Raw genomic sequence first — 20,796 nt, 5'->3', positions numbered from 1 at the left:
CAACAAGTACCAGGGAACAATAAAAACTAAAATCACATAACGACCAGCAAATTTTCAAAGAAGGCGACAGTAGGTCTCTCGAGCAACCATGATCTCGTAGCCTAAACTTTCCTCCCATATGCGAGCCCCCCGAATCGGATGAAGCACCAAGTACGACTTGATCAGGGTCTGGATCTCTCTCGCTCCGACGGGTAACGAGATTATCTTTTCCCACTATGTAAGACGAATCCATGAGCACATACCTCACCCCAGATTCCTCCTAGGGCAAGTACACCAAAACAATAGGAGGATGCAAAGCAACCGTTACAAGATCCTTCACAAATCCAAGTAACCAATCGCGCTATTGAGAAATGAGCCTCTACCAGGAAAAAGTGTAAATTAACGTTAAAATGCACAGTTTTAGCTGCCAGGGACATAGAACCCTGCAAATACCCACAAAAATAAAATAAATAAATAAATATATAAAAGAAAAATCTTAACAAAAAAGGGGGCAGAATTTAAAATTTTCCCTCCCATTTCTTCGGAGCAATCCAACTCTTATCTAAATTCCACCCAAGAGCTCCATACCATAGATCATCCTTACATCAAAAACGAGCTAGATCAAATAAAACTAGCAAGTGCCACGCGGATCAATGTTTAAGAACTCGAAGTGGTTAACGATGAACTCGAAGGCGGAGAACATCATCCCTACCCACCATACCACCACAATTACCATAGCCGCCGTCTCCATCTTAGCTAACCAGAGCACATTTACACACGAGGAAACGTTGAACAATGAGGACATGGATTACGACCATTGCACAAAGCTCTCCCATCTCTTCTCCGATTCCCAAGCTTGGAGCCCATCACAAGCTACCACGCCTTGGACTGGACCGTGCCCGAATTGTAGAAAGGTTGTCCTTCCCAACCCCGCGGAGACAATGCCGCCACCTCTCTTTCTCCTTCCGCCTCTAAATTCGCATCAGGAAAAAATTGAACCAAAGTCACAATATATTTACCTCTATGAATTAAAAAAAAACCTCATCATCACATCAGAAAACGTTAAAGAGAAGCCGGCGGGTTATTAAAAAAAAAAAAAAAAAGAAGGAAATAACGCCTATTTTTCATAGCAGAGGGCCGACCCCCCCGATCTCGCCCTTCCCCGAGCTCCCCTTTCCAACGGTCGCTCCCAATTCCTCCGAATCTCTTTATAAATTAGGGTTTCTCCGTTCCGTCCGTTCTTTCTTTCTTCGTCCATCGGCGATTCCTAGGATTTTATTTTTTTTTCCTCGAGGTAGGTCTCTGCGTCCTTGATCTCTATCGAATTCTGGGGTTTCTCCGTGGAATTTAGGGCTCCTCGTCGCCGGAGAGATGATCATAAAGCGGAGCCAGAGGGCGCAAATGCCGACGCTGAAGCGGTGCAATGCAGAGGGCGCCGCCCCCGGCGAGGATGACGGGGAGAGGCGGCGGAAGAGGCGGCGTGAGGACGGGTTCTTTCCGCTGGAGGTGCTCGGGATTGTCTCAGCAGCCGGATTCCCGGCATTCCCCCTCGGATTCAAACGGGCGGGCGCGGACGTGCGAGAGGAGATGAGCGGCATAGCCGTGGCGTCTTCTGGGTGCACCGAGGTCTCGTACGGCTCCGGTGAGGTGGAGTTGGAGTCAAGAGATACAAGGCAGAAAGAGAGGGATCGGCTGCACATGCCCGAGGAGGTGGCGCCACCGCGGGCCCGACCGCCAGTCGTCCGGACGTCACGCGGGCGCGTTCAGGTGCTCCCTTCCAGGTTTAACGATTCCGTCCTTATTGACCCGTGGAAGAAGGAGAAACCCAAGGCGAAAGCGCTCGACCCCGATTTTGCGATCAAGACTGACCTGATGGAACCTAGGAAACAAGGTTTCATCCATCAAGATTCCGAACTCGGCTCAGTCTTCCCCAATTCAATCACATTGTTCGACGAAGAAGAACGGTATTGGGCGTGCAGAAATTTAAAATTCAAGAAAAATTCCTCTTCTCGGAGCACTCTGACATCTCTTAATGAGAGTTTTGCGGGAGTTGAGAAGTGGCTGCCGCCGGCGGTTGATGTGGAGTTTCCACTTGTTTATGATTCTGACCCAATGACAGGGGAAACAAGGATGCTGAAGGAGAGCATAGAACAGAGGAAAGATTTCAATTGGCCAGAGGAGTTTGTCCCCGGTGATATCGTTTGGGCTAAGTTAGGGAAGAAGTATCCTGCTTGGCCAGCGATCGTGGTTAATCCAATGCAGCAAGCTCCGGAGGCAGTTCTGCAATCCTCCATTCCTGGGGCCGTTTGTGTGATGTTCTTTGGTTACTATGGAAATGGAAACGATAGGGTAAATAAAATTCAACTTTTATCCATTTTCTTAATAAAATCCCCCCTCTAATGTTATGTGCTTCTATGCTTTTGACTTGTTGCTAATGCTGTTTCATCCTCGTTGTAGCTGTTGTTCTGTCATTTATAATTAATTATGAGCATTTGTTCGGGAACAGGAGTATGCATGGGTGAAGGAGGGGATGATCTTTCCTTTTTTAGACTACGTAGACAGGTCAGTTTCGTGATTTGGAAAATATGAAAATATTTTGAAGTGGTTACGCTAAAACCTTGAAGTTCCACTCTAGGTTTCAGGGGCAGACAGAGTTGCATAAGTGCAAGCCAAGCGATTTTTGGTTGGCTATAGAGGAGGCCTTCATAGCTGAGCATGGTTTCTTAGGAGTGCAAGCGGGTGGCAATGATATGGCTGGGCAGCCTGCATATCATCAGTCCTTTCCTAAAGGGATCCAAGAGGCCACTGATTCGAACCATGATCAGGAGTGCCAATCAGAGATCCAGGCAAGTTGATTTGAAATTAAATTTATGATATTTTTGCTATAATTATATTGTGGGCGGAAGGTTTTCAGTCGGCACATTGTGACCTCCGGAATATCATAATCTGCTAATAGAGAAGTCGTTTACAGCATTAGGATCAAACACATTTTCAATATACTCTTCTAGTGAATCTTGTGGACCCTTAAAAGAATTCTTTGCTTGAAATTTGTTACATATTTCTTGGGTTGCAACAGAAAAGGATACTTTGATAGGATATTTGCCATCAAATTACCAAAACATTCAGTTTGTATATAAGTTCTGTAAAGACATCTTGATTCAGTTTACATATGCATTAATGGGTTATTGCAAATTTTGCCAAAACTTAAACAACTTCAACTCAGATAGACACATTGCATGCATTAATTGATAACATGGAAAGGTCGGTTGTGTTAATTGAGAACATATGATATAGTTTTCCATCTTCCATATTATATATTATAATGGAATTCTTGCCTAAGTAATGGCCGGCACCAAGAGAGTGAAGCCTTTGCATAGCTGCGACCCATAAAAAAGATAAAAGAAAATTAAAAAAAAAAAAGGCTCCTGCACCCCTGTGCTGCCCTCCTCTTGATATTTTGCATGCATCTTATAAATCCCGACCATATGAAGGAAACAGAAGGGGTGATGTGGCATTCAAAGAGGGACTCCTTTTCTTTTACTTATCCTTTTAATACCCTTTTCATTTTGTCTATAGAATTTTATCTTGCAAGTCTGAAAAAAGACGGAAGCTTAAGTGGCAGAGAGTTTCTACTTTATGTGCATGACACGTGCCCGGCACTATTATGTTTCATGTAGAGCAGAAGATATAGACTTCCATGATCATATATTTTCAATTTAAGGATGTGCTTATAGAGGGGAGCACTACCATTAGATCAATTGTCTTTACCCTTGCTAATGTCCATGAAACAACTTCTGAAAGTTGGACTCTAGGCACCAATATCTTTTGCAATACTGAATCTACATTGAGTGAAATTAGGAAGTGTCTTATGATGTTTATTTCTTTTAAGCATTTTGCCTTTTTTTGCTACAATACAAGGAATGATGCCTCACTTTGTATGCATTCTGATCAGAGACTTTCTTTCCATTACCTTCTTTACTTCTTGAGGGTCACCATACTTTACCAAAGCACCATCAGCAATTTCTCCTTGTCCTCATCATTGAACCAAAATGACAGCTGGGGTTGTGGGTTTGATGGTGACTGCTAGATGAATCGAGTCACCTTATAAACTTTGCCATCATCTAGCAGATGGAGAGGGGTATGCCAGGAGATTTTGTCATGTCACCCTCTGTTGAGGGTTGTGTTTGTTGCCATGCAAATAAACAGCCTGAACTACGCTGGGGTCAGGAACAGTTACTTCTAGGCATTTCTTTCTCTGCTATTCAGCCCAAAATGGGGAACTTGGTTTCCCACTTGAGAGAGAGAGAGGAGTGGTCTCCAAAATCAAGTTCTATGTGGTGAGCAAGGGCATATAATGTTACTTTAACGCTCTTCCACCAAGGTTTGGAAAACCAACCATACTGCAGTGCATACCATGCTGTACTGCCCCATATCAGCAAACAAAGAGTAAATAAAACTTATGCACCATATTGCACTATTCCCTTGTATAATGATATTTTCCTATTACAAGTTGTCATTTAAGCACTATTTAAACACTAATTATCATTAAAATCACCCAATAATTATTTTAATGCTTAATTTTTTTTTCTGTGCACCAACTTCCTCCAAAACAGATAGATAGAACTCAAGTTCTAATAACACTTATGTTTTCACAAGCACACCCTTAATTGTTGGGGCTCCTTTTTGCAAGATGCTTGAGGATTGATGTCAAAGGATGCTAAGATATTTTGACTGCATTTCTAGCAACTAACACAGTGAACATATGACCCACCTATTGTACATGCAAAAATCTTTGTGAAGTTATAAGGCTTGCAAGATTAATTTTTTGCAAATTGATTTATTATTTCAGCAGTGCAAAGTAGTAATTCTGTCATGTGCTTATCCTATTTTTGGGTGATTGTTGATGCATTCTGTGAAATAGCTGGCTACATCAAACTTTTTGAGACCAGATAAGTTCGCAATGGCTTGTTTTAAATTGTTTGTAAGTGGCTCACCTTGTAGGAAGAGGCTCCTGTAAGGATAGGTACTTTAGTTTGTGTTGTAGGTGTTGGGATTTCATGATTTCATGCATGTAAAAATTTTGAAATGAATACGCAGTAAAAATTTTAAAAATTTAGATTAAATCTAATTTTATCTAAGCATGCATAAGATCAAATCTTAAAATCATAAAACAGAATCTACATATGTGAGATAAGATTCAGATACAGAAATTAAATAGAGAAAAATAAATAGAGAAGATCTAATCTTCATACCTTGGCTTGAGTCAATCTACACTGCGAACTGATGATCGTAGATGTCTTCCGAAGGTTCTTTGAAACTGCACAAGTATCCGACCTCTACGGATATCCACACGAGACTTTGATCTGATCAAAAGCTTCTTGATCTCATCGGAGTGCTAGCTCTCTTGCAGAGATCACATCTTGACAGTTGAAAACTCTTCATTTCTCTCAAGATCCTCTTAGAGAAGATGAAAAGAATAGGAGGATGATGATCTCTATGCTAGAGATCATGAGAAGAACACTTTCTTCTCTTTCTTCTTAAAATTCATGGACAAAATCTCTATGCTAGAGATCTAAGAAATTCATATCCAACTCTTGGACAAAAGGGAGAGAAAAATTTCATATCCAAACTTGGACAAAAGAGAGAGAGAGAATGCTCTAACAATCAATCTTTGGTTATTGGTAAGAAAGAAAGGATAGGAACCAACTAACCTCACGCCATGACTCTTCATGCCGCGCCCTCTCCCTTAGAAATTTTTCACGCACGCTCCTCTGATTTTTAGCATTTCAAATTGATCTCCATCAAGTTGCTACCACCCCACATGATGCCATGTTTAAATAGGAAGAGATAGGGTTTTTAGGTGAGAGTCCAAACTTTCTTGGACTCTTGATTTATGATGCCGCCCACCCTTCCTATTTGTGCCAATATATCTCACGGAGAAAGGAGTTTAACGTGAACTCTTCCATGCTAAAAACCTCACGCCTTGGAGGAAAAATAGGTGCAAATTAAAAGTGGGCATGGGGCTTCCTTATGGCGCATGGAGAGGGAGAGTCCTAACCACTTAGGACTCTTTTTTAGGTGGCTAATTTAAACCAATTCAATTTTAATCAATTTTAATCGTATTAGAAATTGATTAGACCCAAATAGATTGGAATCCTAATCTGATTAGGAGCCCAAACTATTTAGATTAAAATCTAATCCAATTAGGAATTAGAAGTTACCTAATCAGAGGAGGATTCCTAGTCCAAATAGGAACTCAAAAAAACTCTTAAATAAATCCTAATCTAATTAGGAATTAAGTCGAATCCAAATCTTAATCAAATAAAGAGTTATCCTCCCATGCAATTTGGTTATCTCATAACCCTATTAGGCTTAATCAAATAGAATCCATGTCAAGTCAAATTAAATCTAATTTAATTAGACTTGATGCAAGCCCCATTGCTCAATCAAATTGAGCCAATTAGCAATCCAATTGCTAATTAATCCTCCTATAACTCACTAACTCTTTAGCAAGTTACTTAATTATAATTTTTGCATTGGATTAATTATCAATCAAATTGATAATTAAATCTTATCACGATTCATAATCATAATTCAATCATCTGATCAGTCAAAAGCCTCTTTGTGTGTGATTTCATAGATTTTATTCTGTCTAGTAGTGAGATATATTGTGATCCCTATCACAATGTCATTAAAATTTTTTTCAATGGATTGGAACCATTCCAACTCTATCCATCAAAGATCATCGATCATCGAGATAATGCTCATAAGTCCACAATCCACCAGTGACACCTAGCAGTATGTAGTAGCAACTCAGCAGAATAAAAGGTGATGAATCTCTAGTTGCAATTAACGTATGATACAGTCCCTCTATCGTGAGTCCCGACCAGATGGCAAGCCATGGATGAATCGTCAAACCTCATCATCGATCATATGATAGATTCAATTAGCTCAAATCTATGTATGATTTTTATGGAAACTCTTTTCCATCAATCACACTGCTATGGTCATAGATTTAAAGACTCAGCTTCTTAAATTTCATAGGACTACTTCTTTTTGCTAGGGTCGATAGATTCTATTTAGGTGCACATCCTAGTCCTACAGTGGATCAACTGTCCCCAACATCCACTACAAGGACTCATTGAGTCAATATTTATGTGTAGTCAAACTCCAGCAGCTTTACTGCGAGCAGCTGTAGCACCGCAAGTCAAAAGATCAGTCATACTACTGCAGCATCGAGAAAGTCACTAACGAGTGAGTAGACATCCATGTGACTTCTCGTGTTGGTCATACTCAGTGCTAGTTGTTCTCTAACAACCACTTGCACTCTTACTCCAGTGTCACTATACCGCAGACTCGAGACTCATCTGTCCGAAGGAAGCGATCCGTGTACTGGTCTATCTGAATTAATCACCATCCCCATGATGATCCTATGATCAGGAGAAATTTAGGAATTAACTATCAATGACACATGTCTCAAATTCTCAACTCTTTGAGAATATATATCATCATCTTGTTAATTTCTTGGATGATTCATAGACACATAAAATATGAATGGTAATATAAGTGTCCGTTAAGTACAAAACTATGTCCTAGTAATATGATATGCGTCAGCCAAGATTGACTTCTAGGGCATATATCCAACAGTAGGTTGTAGGAGGAAGCCTTAAATTAGCATGAATAGAGTTTGTGAGGAAGGATATAGAGAAACTTGGAATAACATTGGAGGTAGCCCTAGATACGAATACTAGGCAGATAAAAATCCATAAAGCCAGCACCAAATAGCTAGGAAAAGGTTAGATGGTTAGGATTATAATTATGATTGTAATAAAAAAATCATCAGTTACATATAATTTTTATGCAGATATTTTACTATTGTCTTTATAGATTTCTTTTTTATGGGTCCTTCTGGTGCTACTTATGGTATATTCCATCCATCCAAAAGTTTATGCACAACCGCAATTTTTGTCTGCTATCGTATATATTTTGCTTGCTAATGTAGTGTGTATATGGAAGAAAGTTTCTCATGAATTTTTTTAAATTCATTTCTTTTTATGTTATTTTATTTTTTAGGCCGTAAACAAATTAGGAATGCATTGTGAGAGTTGTGGACTGATCCTTCCAATCAAAAGCACAAAGCAAATGAAGCAAAAATCCAAAGGATTCGTGTGTAGATATTGTGCTAAGGTTTGAATGTGCTGATCCGTGGCTGTTATAACTTTTCTTTCTTTGTTTTTTTAATATCCACCAAAGCTGACGTTGTCGTAACCTTTCTTCTTGATCTTTTTATACACTTTATGGCTGCATGATTGCTGTATTTGCAGCATTTGAGTTCAAAACAATGTTGTGGAATATGCAAGAAGATTTGGCATCACAAAGATGGTGGGAAATTGGTAAGAGGATATCCACAAACTGAAAAAGTTTTGCTAATTTCTTATTTAAAGTAAGGCTTACATTTAATGTTAAATGGTTGGGCCTGAATGTCTAATACCTGAGTTTAACCAAGTCAGGTTCATTGTTGTGAATGTCTAACTTGGGTGCATCTGAGCTGTAACCTTATGGTTCAGCTTAATCTTGAAAGCATTGTGTTAATCATGATTTTTTGATATTATCAAAGATGGTGAAAAATGAGGTTGACTGATAATGTTTTCAATGTTTAAGGATATGGAAGACTCTCAATATCTTTGCCCTGTCTGCAAGGCAAAGTTAAATTTTGAATCATCAGATACAGAGAAGAAGCACTCGGAATCTAGGTATGCTTATGCCGTTATTGACTTGTTTGATATATTGTTTATTATCTATACTTTCCATCTATATTCAGGATAACTGGATTTTCGTGAGCTAGTTATTTCTATTTTAACCTTCTAAGCACGTTATAATAACAGTTGGCCAGACGCAAGATCCAACAAGATTACTGTTTGTTGTTTCGGGATGGAAGGGGCTTACCTACCAGAGCAACACATGTAAGTATTAGAAGTTTGTGAATTTGACCGAAGGAAAAATTTGATATAAGCAGTCATTCTTTGTACCTTATATTATTCAATATATCTGCAATTCATCGTATAATCTATCAAGTCAAATAAATCATTAAAGAAGATGAGCCAATTTTATCTTTGTGAGGAAGGACATGGGTTGAACCAAAATAATTACCAAATGAATCGTTTTATATTCATAATTACTCTATACTTGCAATAATTATCATTCCAACATGTAGAAGACTAAGTAATCATAAGTTACTGAACTTATAATCAAGGTTTGCCATCTCGGTATCGGGTCCCATATCAATGCCAACTTGCTACTATATTGATACGGGGCCGCTTCGGCGTACTGAGTGCCAGTGTTTCCTCCTACTGTGTACTAGTATGGTATGGTATGGTCCATACTGCTCGGTTCGATACGGTATGGCAAATCTTGCTTACAATATTATAGATAATTAGAAAGTTTTGCTTGGCAAAAGTTATACTTAATTATGACCACACTGACAACAAACTGTGTTATTGATTGGATCCCTTTTTTCCTTCAAATGCTACCACAAGTACAGTGATAATTTAGGATGTGTTTCATATCTTGATAGCATCTTTAAATGGTTCTCAACATTTTAAAAAGGTCCTGTAATAAAGAGGGTCAAATTCACTTAGCATGGTTGGAAAGAGGATTCAGAGACCTTAGAAGCTAGAGTACCTTGATGGGGGCAGTGGTAGGAGCAGGAGCAGTAAGAAAGTTTTAAGGGGTCTTCTTTAATGCCATATTTAGTTTTTCTGGTTGGAAGATATAGCCAAGATGATTTCAACAAGGGTCAGGGGGACCTTAGAGAACCTGAATGAGCCAAAAGACCTTTGACACAGTATTTAGCTTTTGACTGGATGAAATAGTGAAGATGGACTGACTAACTTAGCCAATGCACTGATTAAGTATTGCTGGTTTTAATTACCACCCTCATATTAACAGTAGTTATCATGTATTTTAGCTTGTGGTCTGGATTAGGTTGTTCAACCTTTTGAGTTCCACCTTAACAAAATTATGTTCTTCCCCTCATCTTTTTCTTCTGGACAAGATCTAGACAAGGGAGAGTTTTGTAAAGCACTGTATTGATTTGCCCGAACTATGCATTAGTGAACCTGATCCTCTTCCTTATCCTATTTTGCCTTCTTTTTGAGTTCATGTTTTATGCAGTCTAATTGTTTATTATTTCTCAGATATCTGGTGATTATGCTTATTAAATTTTGTAAATGTGGACAGAATCTCATGTCAATGTGGCTCTTGCAAGGGGCAGAAAAAGTTCATGCTTACTGAATGGGAGCGACATACTGGTTCTAAAACTAAAAACTGGAGATCTAGTGTTAAAGTCAAGAGTATAATGTCACCACTGGGAAAATGGGTTTGTATTCGATTAAGAAATTTTCTTCCAAGGCAATGATAAATTTTATTGTAGTGTTTTTCTTGTTATGCAGCATATTCAGGTTGAACTTTCCTGAATTTCTTCTGTTGATTATTTAAAATATTACTTATAGATAAAGACTATTGATTATTGAAAATCGAAAATTTGATTAGTGGCTGTACATAAGAATTTTTATGTAAAGCTCTTGATCACCTAGTATGCTTGTTTCTCTTGTACTGGATGTGGTCTTTGGGTTTGGCGCTTTGGCTGCTGCATCACTCTGATTCACTCATATTTTAGGCATTTAAATTCAACATTTGTGATGTTCCATTTTGGTATATCTAGATTTGGTAGACTTCTGCTGCAATTAATGATCACATAGATTAGTGTTAAATCCTTGCTTTGTGGTTTAACTATCAATATTGCCAACTTGCAGGTAGAACGTTATCAGGCTACTATTGTTTCTGCAAACCATGCTAAACGCCCATCTCCAAAAGTAAGGAAACAAAAGATACTTGCTTCCTTGCAAGGTAATTCCATTTTTCTAAGACTATTTGTTCTTTGATGAGATGCCCCATTTGGCAGTTGCATCCCGCGTGCCAGTCCTTGAATTAACTGATAGTGCTTGTGGTTTCCAATTTTGATAGAAGCATATGACCCAGTTTATGTCAGATGGACAACAGAACGATGTGCAATCTGCAGGTGGGTTGAGGACTGGGATTACAATAAAATCATTATCTGTAACAGGTATTTCATACAATCCTAAACCTATTCTGCAGTACCTTATTCGGTGCAGATTTAGTAATTTTTGCTTCCTGGAGTCCATGCTAAATGAAAAGCAAAAGAGAATCAGTTGTGAATAATTAACAAATAGTCACATGAATATCCAGATGTCAAATAGCAGTTCACCAGGAATGCTATGGAGTGAGAGGCAAACAAGATTTCACATCTTGGGTTTGCCGAGCTTGTGAAACCCCAGAGCAAAAGAGGGAATGCTGCCTTTGTCCTGTAAAAGGTATGGTCTCCACATTTTATCAGAAGTGCACTGCTTGCTTGTTTTGTCATCTATGAGGTTCTGCATTCTTTTATGCATTATGATGAAAATTTTTATCAGTCATGTTAATGAGTTACCTAGATATCTCAATCCAAAAGCTGACAGTTCAATTGAATTGCTCTTCTGGTTTCCAGATTCACAAATAGAATCCACTTTATCCTCAGCATATAAGTATATATAGCTTGAAACGAAGTCTTGAGTCATTCAACTAACTCATTATTTCTTCTTTTTATTTTTTGATGGGAAACTATTGGTTTTATTCATTAAATATTTTAAAGTTAATCCAGATCTTAGTGATTTGATCATTTAAAACCTCAGGTGGTGCTTTAAAGCCGACGGATGTTGATGCATTTTGGGTCCATGTCACGTGTGCCTGGTTTCAGCCTCAGGTTTCTTTTGCAAGTGATGAAATAATGGAGCCTGCTGTTGGCATATTGAACATTCCATCTGAATCTTTTGTGAAGGTTAGAATATCATATGGTTATGGATTTTATTACACTGAGTCACTGACTACTAAGAAACTATTTTAAGAACTTTCTTCCAATGTGGAAACTGTTATGCTCTATTCCATATCTTATAATATGCATCAGATTAGAGATTTAACTGATAACTTGTTTTTCCATTGTCTCCAGGTTTGTGTCATATGTATGCAAATGCATGGCTCTTGCACTCAATGCTTTAAATGTTCCACTTATTATCATGCCATGTGTGCATCAAGAGCAGGATACCGCATGGAGGTAGGTCATTAACAATAACAATAATTTTGACTCCTCAAGCTGAGTGTTTGATAGAATTTATTAATTAGGAGCTTCTAGTATTATTTCAGAAACTCCCATCAATTCTAATAACAATTTTGGTATAAGCTCTCTGTTGATGAATCCTCAGTCAGATATTTCTTTCTTTTAAACTGACACTAATATATTAACCAATTATAATAGTCTGAAATTTCCAAGAAATTCTAAAAATGATAGTCTCCATACATACTAAGGAAGCAGAGGCCCTTCCTGTACGTAATAAGTTGTTTGGTGGATGTGCATAAGACATGCTGATCTAACAATTCTTGTTTTGCCCTTAAGTTTTATCAATGTTGATTTTGCCATTGGCTACACTTATTAGCCTGCATAATCATATCAAAAGGAAGATCTGGTCTAATGTCATAGATAAGTAATATGTCATATGTTTTCTATTGCTTGATATTTCAAAACTTTGTTGTCAAAATGTCTGTGAAAATTGTTTCTTGTGTCCACCAAATCATGTGAGAGAAGGATATCAATTCTAAGAAGTTTAAAATTTTCTTTGATTTCTTACTGCAACTATAATGTGGTGGCATAAATGTGCAAAACTTTGGCATGTTATCCGATGTAATTTTCGTGCAACATTGAGGTGTAGAGAGAGGCAGTATTGCTGGCACGTGAGTTTATTTTGTCAGAGGTATGATTGTGCAAAAGAGGTCCACTAGAATCCTCCTAGGAAGACAAGTAGTAATGAGGAGGTAGCATGACGTTCATGACTTAGGCTGAAAGAGTACATTGTGCACATATAAGACACCTTCATGTTTGCAGTTCTGTTTGGCATATTTACACCTCCTCTAATCCAAAATACTAGTTTCTGTTTTAATTCTCCATTTGATATTGAATTAACACAGTCTTTTGCTTAATCATTGATGCAAGAAATGGTTTGATATTGATACACTGTTGATGGACCACAGTTGCACTGCTTAGAGAGAAATGGGAAACAGATAACAAAAATGATCTCATATTGCGCACATCACCGGTAAGCTTCTTCTGGTGGCAGTTAATAATGAAATGGTTTCTGTATCTTTTGATGCCTTCCTCTATCACCATCTGTTTCTTTTTTTGAAGTTGCTAGATAAACAGTCTATGAACATTTAGACTTGAGATTTAGGAACAAAACCTGCCACACCAGCAAATTATCCTATGTGTCTTGGACAGTGGTCTGTTTCTCAATGTTGAGAATCCATATTATGTTGCATTTTAATAGCAGTAGCCTAGCTGAATGACATGTCAGAAATCGCCTCTTATGGATGTTAATGTCCAGTGTTTGTCATATACCCATATGCAGTTCAACCAGTTGCTGTCATCAAGGTTAAAAAGAGGGGGGTGGATCTCCTTTTATTGTTTTTTGCAGTGTTATACTCCAAGCCTACTTCTTAAGAATTTATCGAGAATTTGCATCAATTATCTTTTGATTGAGGTAATGCAACTGCAGAGTTTTTATTTTCTGTGCAGGGCTCCAAATCCAGATACCGTTTTAATCATACGCACCCCAGTGGGGGTGTTCTCTTCCAAAAAGTTGCTCCAGACCAACGAAAAGCAGAGTGGTTCAAGGCTGATTAGGAAAGACATCCCTAAAATTCCAAACTTACCTTCTCAATATTCTGAAATCTCATCTGCTGCAAGGTGTCTGATCTATAAAAGAATAGAAACTAAGGTATGACAGGCATAGAACATTTGGACTTCTCTTTGATAAAAATTTATTGCTTGTGCAATCATATAATCAAGCATGGTCTATTTGGTGCTATCCTTGCAATCTGCTACACTTAATATTGCTTTTCCCCTCTGCTAAAGCCTTCAAGCACTCTTAGCGGGTGCATGGAACTTAACATTCTCTCTGAATCTTGGCCTGTGTCCTGAGAATGCTGGTTTGATGAGAAAATGATGCATCTTCTCAAATGGGGTATCATCATTGTCATGGAGGGAGAATTTCTTAAAGTTATTGTGTGTGTAGACTTAGTCTTTAATCCTTTAATTTGTTTTTGTTTCTAATAGGACATGATAGTTGTTATTTAATATGTATGTATGTTTTTGATATGGACAGAGCTTAAGATCTTTATTACTTGTGCTTTGCTTTAAAATATCCATTCAGACATGATCATAATAACAATATGGTAAATGATTGGTTTGATATATAACATCATGAAAGTAGCTGGTTGTAAAAATTGATACTTGATGTGCTCTTGCGCTGTCTGGATAATAATCATCATATCTTTTTGTCTTAGCCTCATTATCATATTCTTTTTTAAAGTAGTAATGATTTCTGCTTCCGGAAGATAAATTTCTTCTATGGAACATTAAGTGTGTAAATCAGTTTTTACTTACATTTTTCTGCTGTATAGAGAAAACAAGAAGAGACCATTGCCCACCAAGTGATGGGGCCTATTCATCATCCTCTCGGTGAAATTAGATGCCTTAATACACCTAGGGTAATTCTCTTGTTCTTCTTATGCTACACTTTTTCACATAATTTTCTTTTTAGAACTCGATGCCGAGCAATTGCGCATTCATGAGAAATGTATATGTTCTTGCAAAACAGGATGAGAAGGATCCTGAATCATTTTCTACTTTCAGGGAGCGTCTTAAATATTTGCAAGTAATTGTCTATTGCACTATGATCCACATGTTTTCACGTATTAATTAAAATATCCTCATGACATTTTTTGTCTACTCATGCTTTTAGATGACCGAGAATAGCAGAGTTTGTTTTGGGAGATCTGGAATACATGGATGGGGCCTTTTTGCACGTAGGAACATTCAAGAAGGAGAAATGGTACTATTCAGACTGTAAATTTTCCCTCATGTTCTTTTCTTTTCAAGAGTACTTGATTGTTATTTAGTCTGTCTAGATTTACCTCCAAATTCATCATTGTCTTTGATGGATTCAGTATTCCCCATGTATGGTTATGTTTGGTGCCAACATGCATGATGTGTCATCTAAATTGATAATCCACATCTTCTATTACAGTCTAAAATTCATAAAATTCAAGTTTTACAAATAATATATATAGATACCATATATGGATCAGAATATGCTCTCTCTTGTTACCGAAAATTATTTATTGTTTGACAACTTGTTGAACTTTAAAATGACCGATTTATTTCATTTCTTTATTGCGAGGCATTTGGATGATGTAAAACATGATGAATAGCATGCTTTCAGTTTTGATGGTTCATTTCGACATAAATGCTGGCACCAGCGAATTTCTATGATGCTTATGCCTTAGAAGCATTAGAAACGATCATTTTGTGTGCGCACGCATATGTGTACAGGTGTACATATAAATATAAATAAATTAACATTATCTATGCAGGAACGCTGATATGAGAAATAAAACTATTGGAGAATTATGAAGAAATGATTGTAATTAGGAAATAGCATGGATTCATGTAGACAAAAAATATGTTAAGTGTATCTTTTGTTCTAAGCCCTCTATGACTAATTTGTTTGTGTGCTAGATCTTGTTGGTGTCTAAATTTTGCTAGTATAGCTTAAAAAAAAAGGTTAGTGCATTACTTGTATATAAGTTTGTTGTATAAGACAGTAAAAAACCTTGATTTCAAAAGCAGTATGACAGTTTGAAACCTATAATCAGGTCATTGAATACCGTGGGGAGCAGGTCAGACGCAGTGTTGCCGATTTGAGGGAAGCACGCTATCGATTAGAAGGAAAAGATTGCTATGTGAGTCATCTTTATGTGCCTATCCTTGTTTTATTCTTATAGTTGTCTGGTGATGATAATTACAAGAAAGTCAAACTGGAATTAGGGCTTTTTTTTGTCTGAAATTTTCTTAATTCATGTAGAATATATTGATAAAACAACAATAAGTGTACTACTGAAAATTTGTGGTGATCAATTAAGATTTAGCTTTGGCAAATGTGTTAGCTGTCTTTGATATATAACAGAGTAGTACTTATTACTTTTGTATGATGTGGATACACTTACTCCAATGTTGATCTGTCTGTTTGGAGTTTGGACAGCATCTTTTATTGTATGCTAATTCTGTAACTTGGAAGTATCAGATGTGCATTTTTAGTGCATTTGTGCTAACCTATAAATTTCTTCTTAATAATTCTTTCATTAGCTAATAGCTATGTGATAAATTATCTTAACATATTTATTTACAGGCTTGATGGTGCATCTGAATGTAGATGTTGTAACTGGTTCTGCTTTTTAGGTTATCTATTTAAATCCATTTTGCTAAGTGGATCAATAATTGCTACCTCAGTTAGGAAACATAGGATTGAACGTATACATTTGTATTTTGTGTCAGTTCTTTTTTTCCCAAAAAGTTAGACAGAAAACCTTCAGAGGTTTTGATTTTATTTAGAATTCACTATGATGAAGCAACTAAGAACATGAATTCTTGAATGTGATAGAAATGTCAGGTGCTCATGTTAATGCTGCCACTTACACAAGTACTCATCTATTTCCATACTCTTTTAAGGCTACTCTCAAGGTGTCCCTTTAGCTAAGTAGATGGAACCTTTGAGTTTTGACATGTAGAGGCAAAGGAACATGGAGTTGAGTATGTCTCTTCTAATGCCTGAGATCTATGGCAGCCTTGGGTATGCAGTTCCAGATATCTTCGAAACTCTTCAAAAATCCTTTTTTAAATATATATATGGAAGTTTTAAAAATAGAAAGGGAGAATCTTTTTTCCAATTGTTCAGCAATGAAGCAACACACACACACAGAGAGATTGGGAAAAAATAATGGATGCTGACCTATTAATCATTTTGCAACTTCAAATTAGACCTTTTTTCTGGTAAAAAGACACTCAAATCGTTCCCCCCTTCTTTTTGTGAATGGGACATAACAGTCCTTTCTCCCAAGTAGTGCAAACATATTAGTGATTAGTCCTTTTGCAACCGTACTCAAATTAGATCTCTTTATGTTAAATGTCAATTATAACTTCATTTTTTTTTTCTTACTATTGAAACACAAACTCCTTGAATGATCCACATTTCCAATCCCCATTTTTAATATAATCATTGTAGGATAAATCTAAGGTTATAATTGCTATTTAGCATGAAGAATTTAATTGACTTAGTTTGAATTTAACCTGGAAAGTTTTGGGTTTTCAATGAAATTCCTGATTTTGAATATAAGATATTGACATATAGATTATAAAGCTAATTTAGCTAGAAAAAAGCACTGGTACAAGCAACTAATTATCAGTCATTCCTAAGAGCACAACTTGAACTATGTGTGGCACCCTCCAGTTCTCTGTGATCAAGAAATTTTAGCTTGGTCTAATGTTGGTTTAAGACATCGTGCAAAGTGTTCTCTTTCTCAGATCCTTCATTTATGTGTCTGTCCTTTGCTTTGAAAAATATGTTTGATTAGTATAAAATGGTCCCCTTGTTAGGAATTTCCATTGAATTCCTAAGGTACATTTGTTTATTAGGGTACTGACTCTTTGATCTAGTTTATGTGAATTGTTACATTTGCTGCTTAGAATGAGTAGTGGTATGCATGGGCAGAGCTGTGCTTTTCTTTGTTACTTGCACACATTAAACTGGATTTGGATTAGAAACATATATTTTCTTCATATTTTGCAGCTTTTTAAAATCAGTGAAGAAGTAGTGGTTGACGCTACAGATAAAGGGAATATAGCACGCTTAATTAATCATTCTGTAAGTAGTCGTTCCATAAAATTTCTCCAATTTCTTCTGATTGCTTGTAGAGGGAGTGCTGCCCTATACTGATGTAATATTAAACTCTTTATGCAGTGCATGCCCAATTGCTATGCAAGAATTATGAGCGTGGGTGATGATGAAAGCAGGATTGTTTTAATAGCTAAGACAAATGTTTCTGCTGGAGATGAATTAACGTATTATTATTTTTCTCTTCACTCAAAATTCTGATTTCACTTCTGTTGAATTATTTCTCTCTCTTATTTCATATGAGTTGAGGTTCAAGATGTCACCAAGTCTTTCGTGGAATCTTCCATAAAACTTTTCTTTACCACTCAAAGTGGTGCATAATAACGTAGAATTTATGAATAACCAACAGGAAAATCTTCTCTGTGGGAAGATTGCCTCGCCAATTTTTGAGGCTATGATTTGGCTAGGATGCCCAAATATTGACATGGATATGGATCTTTGTGGAATGAAGATACAACAAAACATCTATGGACATTATTAATGACATGGATATGATATGAATACTGGTATTGTATATAGCAAAAGTATGTGGCATAAATTCATCTTAACTACATTGTTTCCTTCAGAAAACTGAGCATTACTAGGTGCATACAAAATGCATGCTTTGGCATTCATCTGTTATCTCTTCAACACATATACGTCAAGCTTGTAGAAGTATCTAGATATCATGACGTGTGAATCACAGAGCACTTTGGTTTACGTCTTACACCCCGTGAGTTACTCGTGCGGCCCGCATGGGGTCATGTGTGTTGGTGATTAAGTCTTCTTAAATGGGATCATTGACTTGGATTGCTTATATTAAATTGAAAATGACTCTCAAAAGATGAAATATACTTCCTTTTTACGTACTTATACTGTATAATCTCACAATCAACCATTTCTTTTTTAGCTTTTGCTCTTCTTGAAATGGGTAAAACACTGGACCAGAAAATAATACCGGTCACCACTCAACAAGCTGTGCGCACATGATTTGTAAATAGATGCCCAAGTGGCTGATTGCATAAAGCTTGTTTGCAAGCTAAGGTTTTTGTAATCTGTTTGTCTGCAGGTATGACTACTTGTTTGATCCTGATGAAGGTGATGAATATAAAGTTCCCTGTCTCTGCAAAGCTCCAAACTGTCGGAAATTTATGAATTAGGTATCCGTACATGCGCATTTATTCCTTAATGCGAAGCTGTTAAGGTTCTGATCTGTCAAAGTAATTTTGCATTCAATTTTACATTTTTTTATATAAGTTTACGGTATTTAAAAGCTGAGGGTAATAAGGGTCACATCCTCTGTAACTTGCATATATTGGTTCATTTAGTGGTTTCATCAATGTCGCTTTTTCCTTTTTTCTTTTCGTTTTTTTTTTTTTTTTTTTGTCATCATAACTGGTCTTGTAGCAATCCAAAGGTCAGTATATGAACTTGCCTCATCGAAGATGGAGAGTACCAATATCTGCCTCTCTTTCTCTCTCTCTCTCTCTCTCTCTCTCTCTCTCTGTCCATGACTTGATTTTTTTTTTGAAGGCAGAACTGATGTTGATGTGTGCTTACCATTGACGCTTGTGTTGATGGCCATACATCTACCCCTTTTCCTTTTTTTTTTTTCTTTTTTTTTTTTTTTGGGTGGATGGGGGGATGTTTCTTGACTACAGACGAGAATTACATATGGTACAGCATATCAAAGCGTACTGGTTCATACTCGTCGGAGTTTCAAAGCACTTGATCTAATTTCTATCTCAGCCCTTCAATAATGCAGCCACCTTATCGATGCTCGTGGGAAAAATGCTTCGAGGCCAAAGCCCTGGTTCCCAAGAAAAGCTCCAATTGATATGTCATGATGCAGGGACAGGAGCTTCACACCACACGAACCCTCTGAATACTAGTGTTCCCTCCTGCCACTGGGCGTGCATCTTTCTTTTGGTAGCTTTTGCTGGGAATGCTCGCACCTCCATCTAGTTTCTCGTGTTTGAATCCAGGAACGCTGCTGGCGGAGTACTGCTATGCACACGAGCACATCGCCCTTCCGTCGCTCCCTTCTCACGTTCTCACCTCCCTCAATTCTCCGATCAAAGCCGCCATTCCGGGTGAAGTAGCAACGGAGTCCAGATCCACAAAAATTAGAGGAGGAAGCTGCAGCGAGGATGGAGAAGACAGGTGGCCGCGATCCGGGTTGGTGTTGGGACTGAGCTCTGATGATCGGAGGTGGGGAAGACGGGAGAGGAGAGATATTGGAGAAAGGGGGAATAAAGGAGAAGTCCGAGCTGGTATTGAGCTCGAGAAAGATGAGAGGCATCGCGTGGGACGGTGTGATCGTCGGTGAAGACGCCAAGGGAGGAAAGAGCGAGGAGAGAAAGAATCAAGACAAAAGGGTTAAAAAAAAAAAAAGCTGATATTATAGTGATGTGTCACGATGGCATGTCACGGACGTACGAAGTTTATGAGATTTTGCAAGTGGGCATAGACATGGTATGTTTTGCTGTTAGTGACAGCCAAACGGGGCTCTCAAATGTGAAACAGTCGATATGGCAAAATCTTTTTCATCATCATGATATCACTGAGTATCATCATAGTTAATAACAATTCTAAATGCAAATACATTAATGATGAGAAATATTGTTCGATATTTGATTATTTAATAGTCAAATTTGAACATGCTCCGGTGGTCACACCTTTCAGTTTAGCAAGTAAATGTTTTGGATGGGGCATTTTCCAAACTGTAGACTTGGACAACTGTAATGTAGGTTGGTCTCTTCTTTCCTCCTAAAGAGGGTATCAACTGTGTCATGTATCGATGCGATATCTGTTTTCATTTCAGTTCGCAACGTCTTCTACTGGAGCCTTAAAGAAAATGACGGCCTTTTTCTTGCTGAAATAGAACCTAGGGAAATTGGTTGAGGCATTCGGCCATAATCATGCCATCTAACCAAATAAT

At 37.5% G+C, this 20,796-nt stretch overlaps 1 protein-coding gene across 1 annotated transcript; it reads left to right on the top strand.

Moving 5' to 3' along the window:
* The first annotated feature begins 1,027 nt into the window (after window positions 1–1,027).
* Window positions 1,028–20,410, top strand: LOC105039150 (histone-lysine N-methyltransferase ATX4). The gene is made up of 23 exons (XM_073253054.1): window positions 1,028–2,328; window positions 2,486–2,541; window positions 2,615–2,825; window positions 8,053–8,166; window positions 8,304–8,372; window positions 8,641–8,732; window positions 8,865–8,942; window positions 10,219–10,357; window positions 10,794–10,887; window positions 11,005–11,104; window positions 11,248–11,372; window positions 11,730–11,875; window positions 12,044–12,148; window positions 13,120–13,184; window positions 13,661–13,862; window positions 14,548–14,634; window positions 14,745–14,801; window positions 14,889–14,978; window positions 15,802–15,888; window positions 17,772–17,846; window positions 17,943–18,043; window positions 18,925–19,015; window positions 19,605–20,410. Exons 1-22 carry the CDS (start codon window positions 1,351–1,353, stop codon window positions 19,013–19,015), a joined length of 3,162 nt encoding a protein of 1,053 aa, XP_073109155.1. The 5' UTR covers window positions 1,028–1,350; the 3' UTR covers window positions 19,605–20,410.
* The last annotated feature ends 386 nt before the right edge of the window (window positions 20,411–20,796 follow it).

Source organism: Elaeis guineensis, chromosome 2, assembly GCF_000442705.2.
Source record: "Elaeis guineensis isolate ETL-2024a chromosome 2, EG11, whole genome shotgun sequence".
Lineage (NCBI taxonomy): Eukaryota > Viridiplantae > Streptophyta > Magnoliopsida > Arecales > Arecaceae > Elaeis > Elaeis guineensis.
The sequence above is the reverse complement of the archived record's forward strand: the minus strand, read 5'-3'. Positions and strand labels throughout refer to the sequence as shown.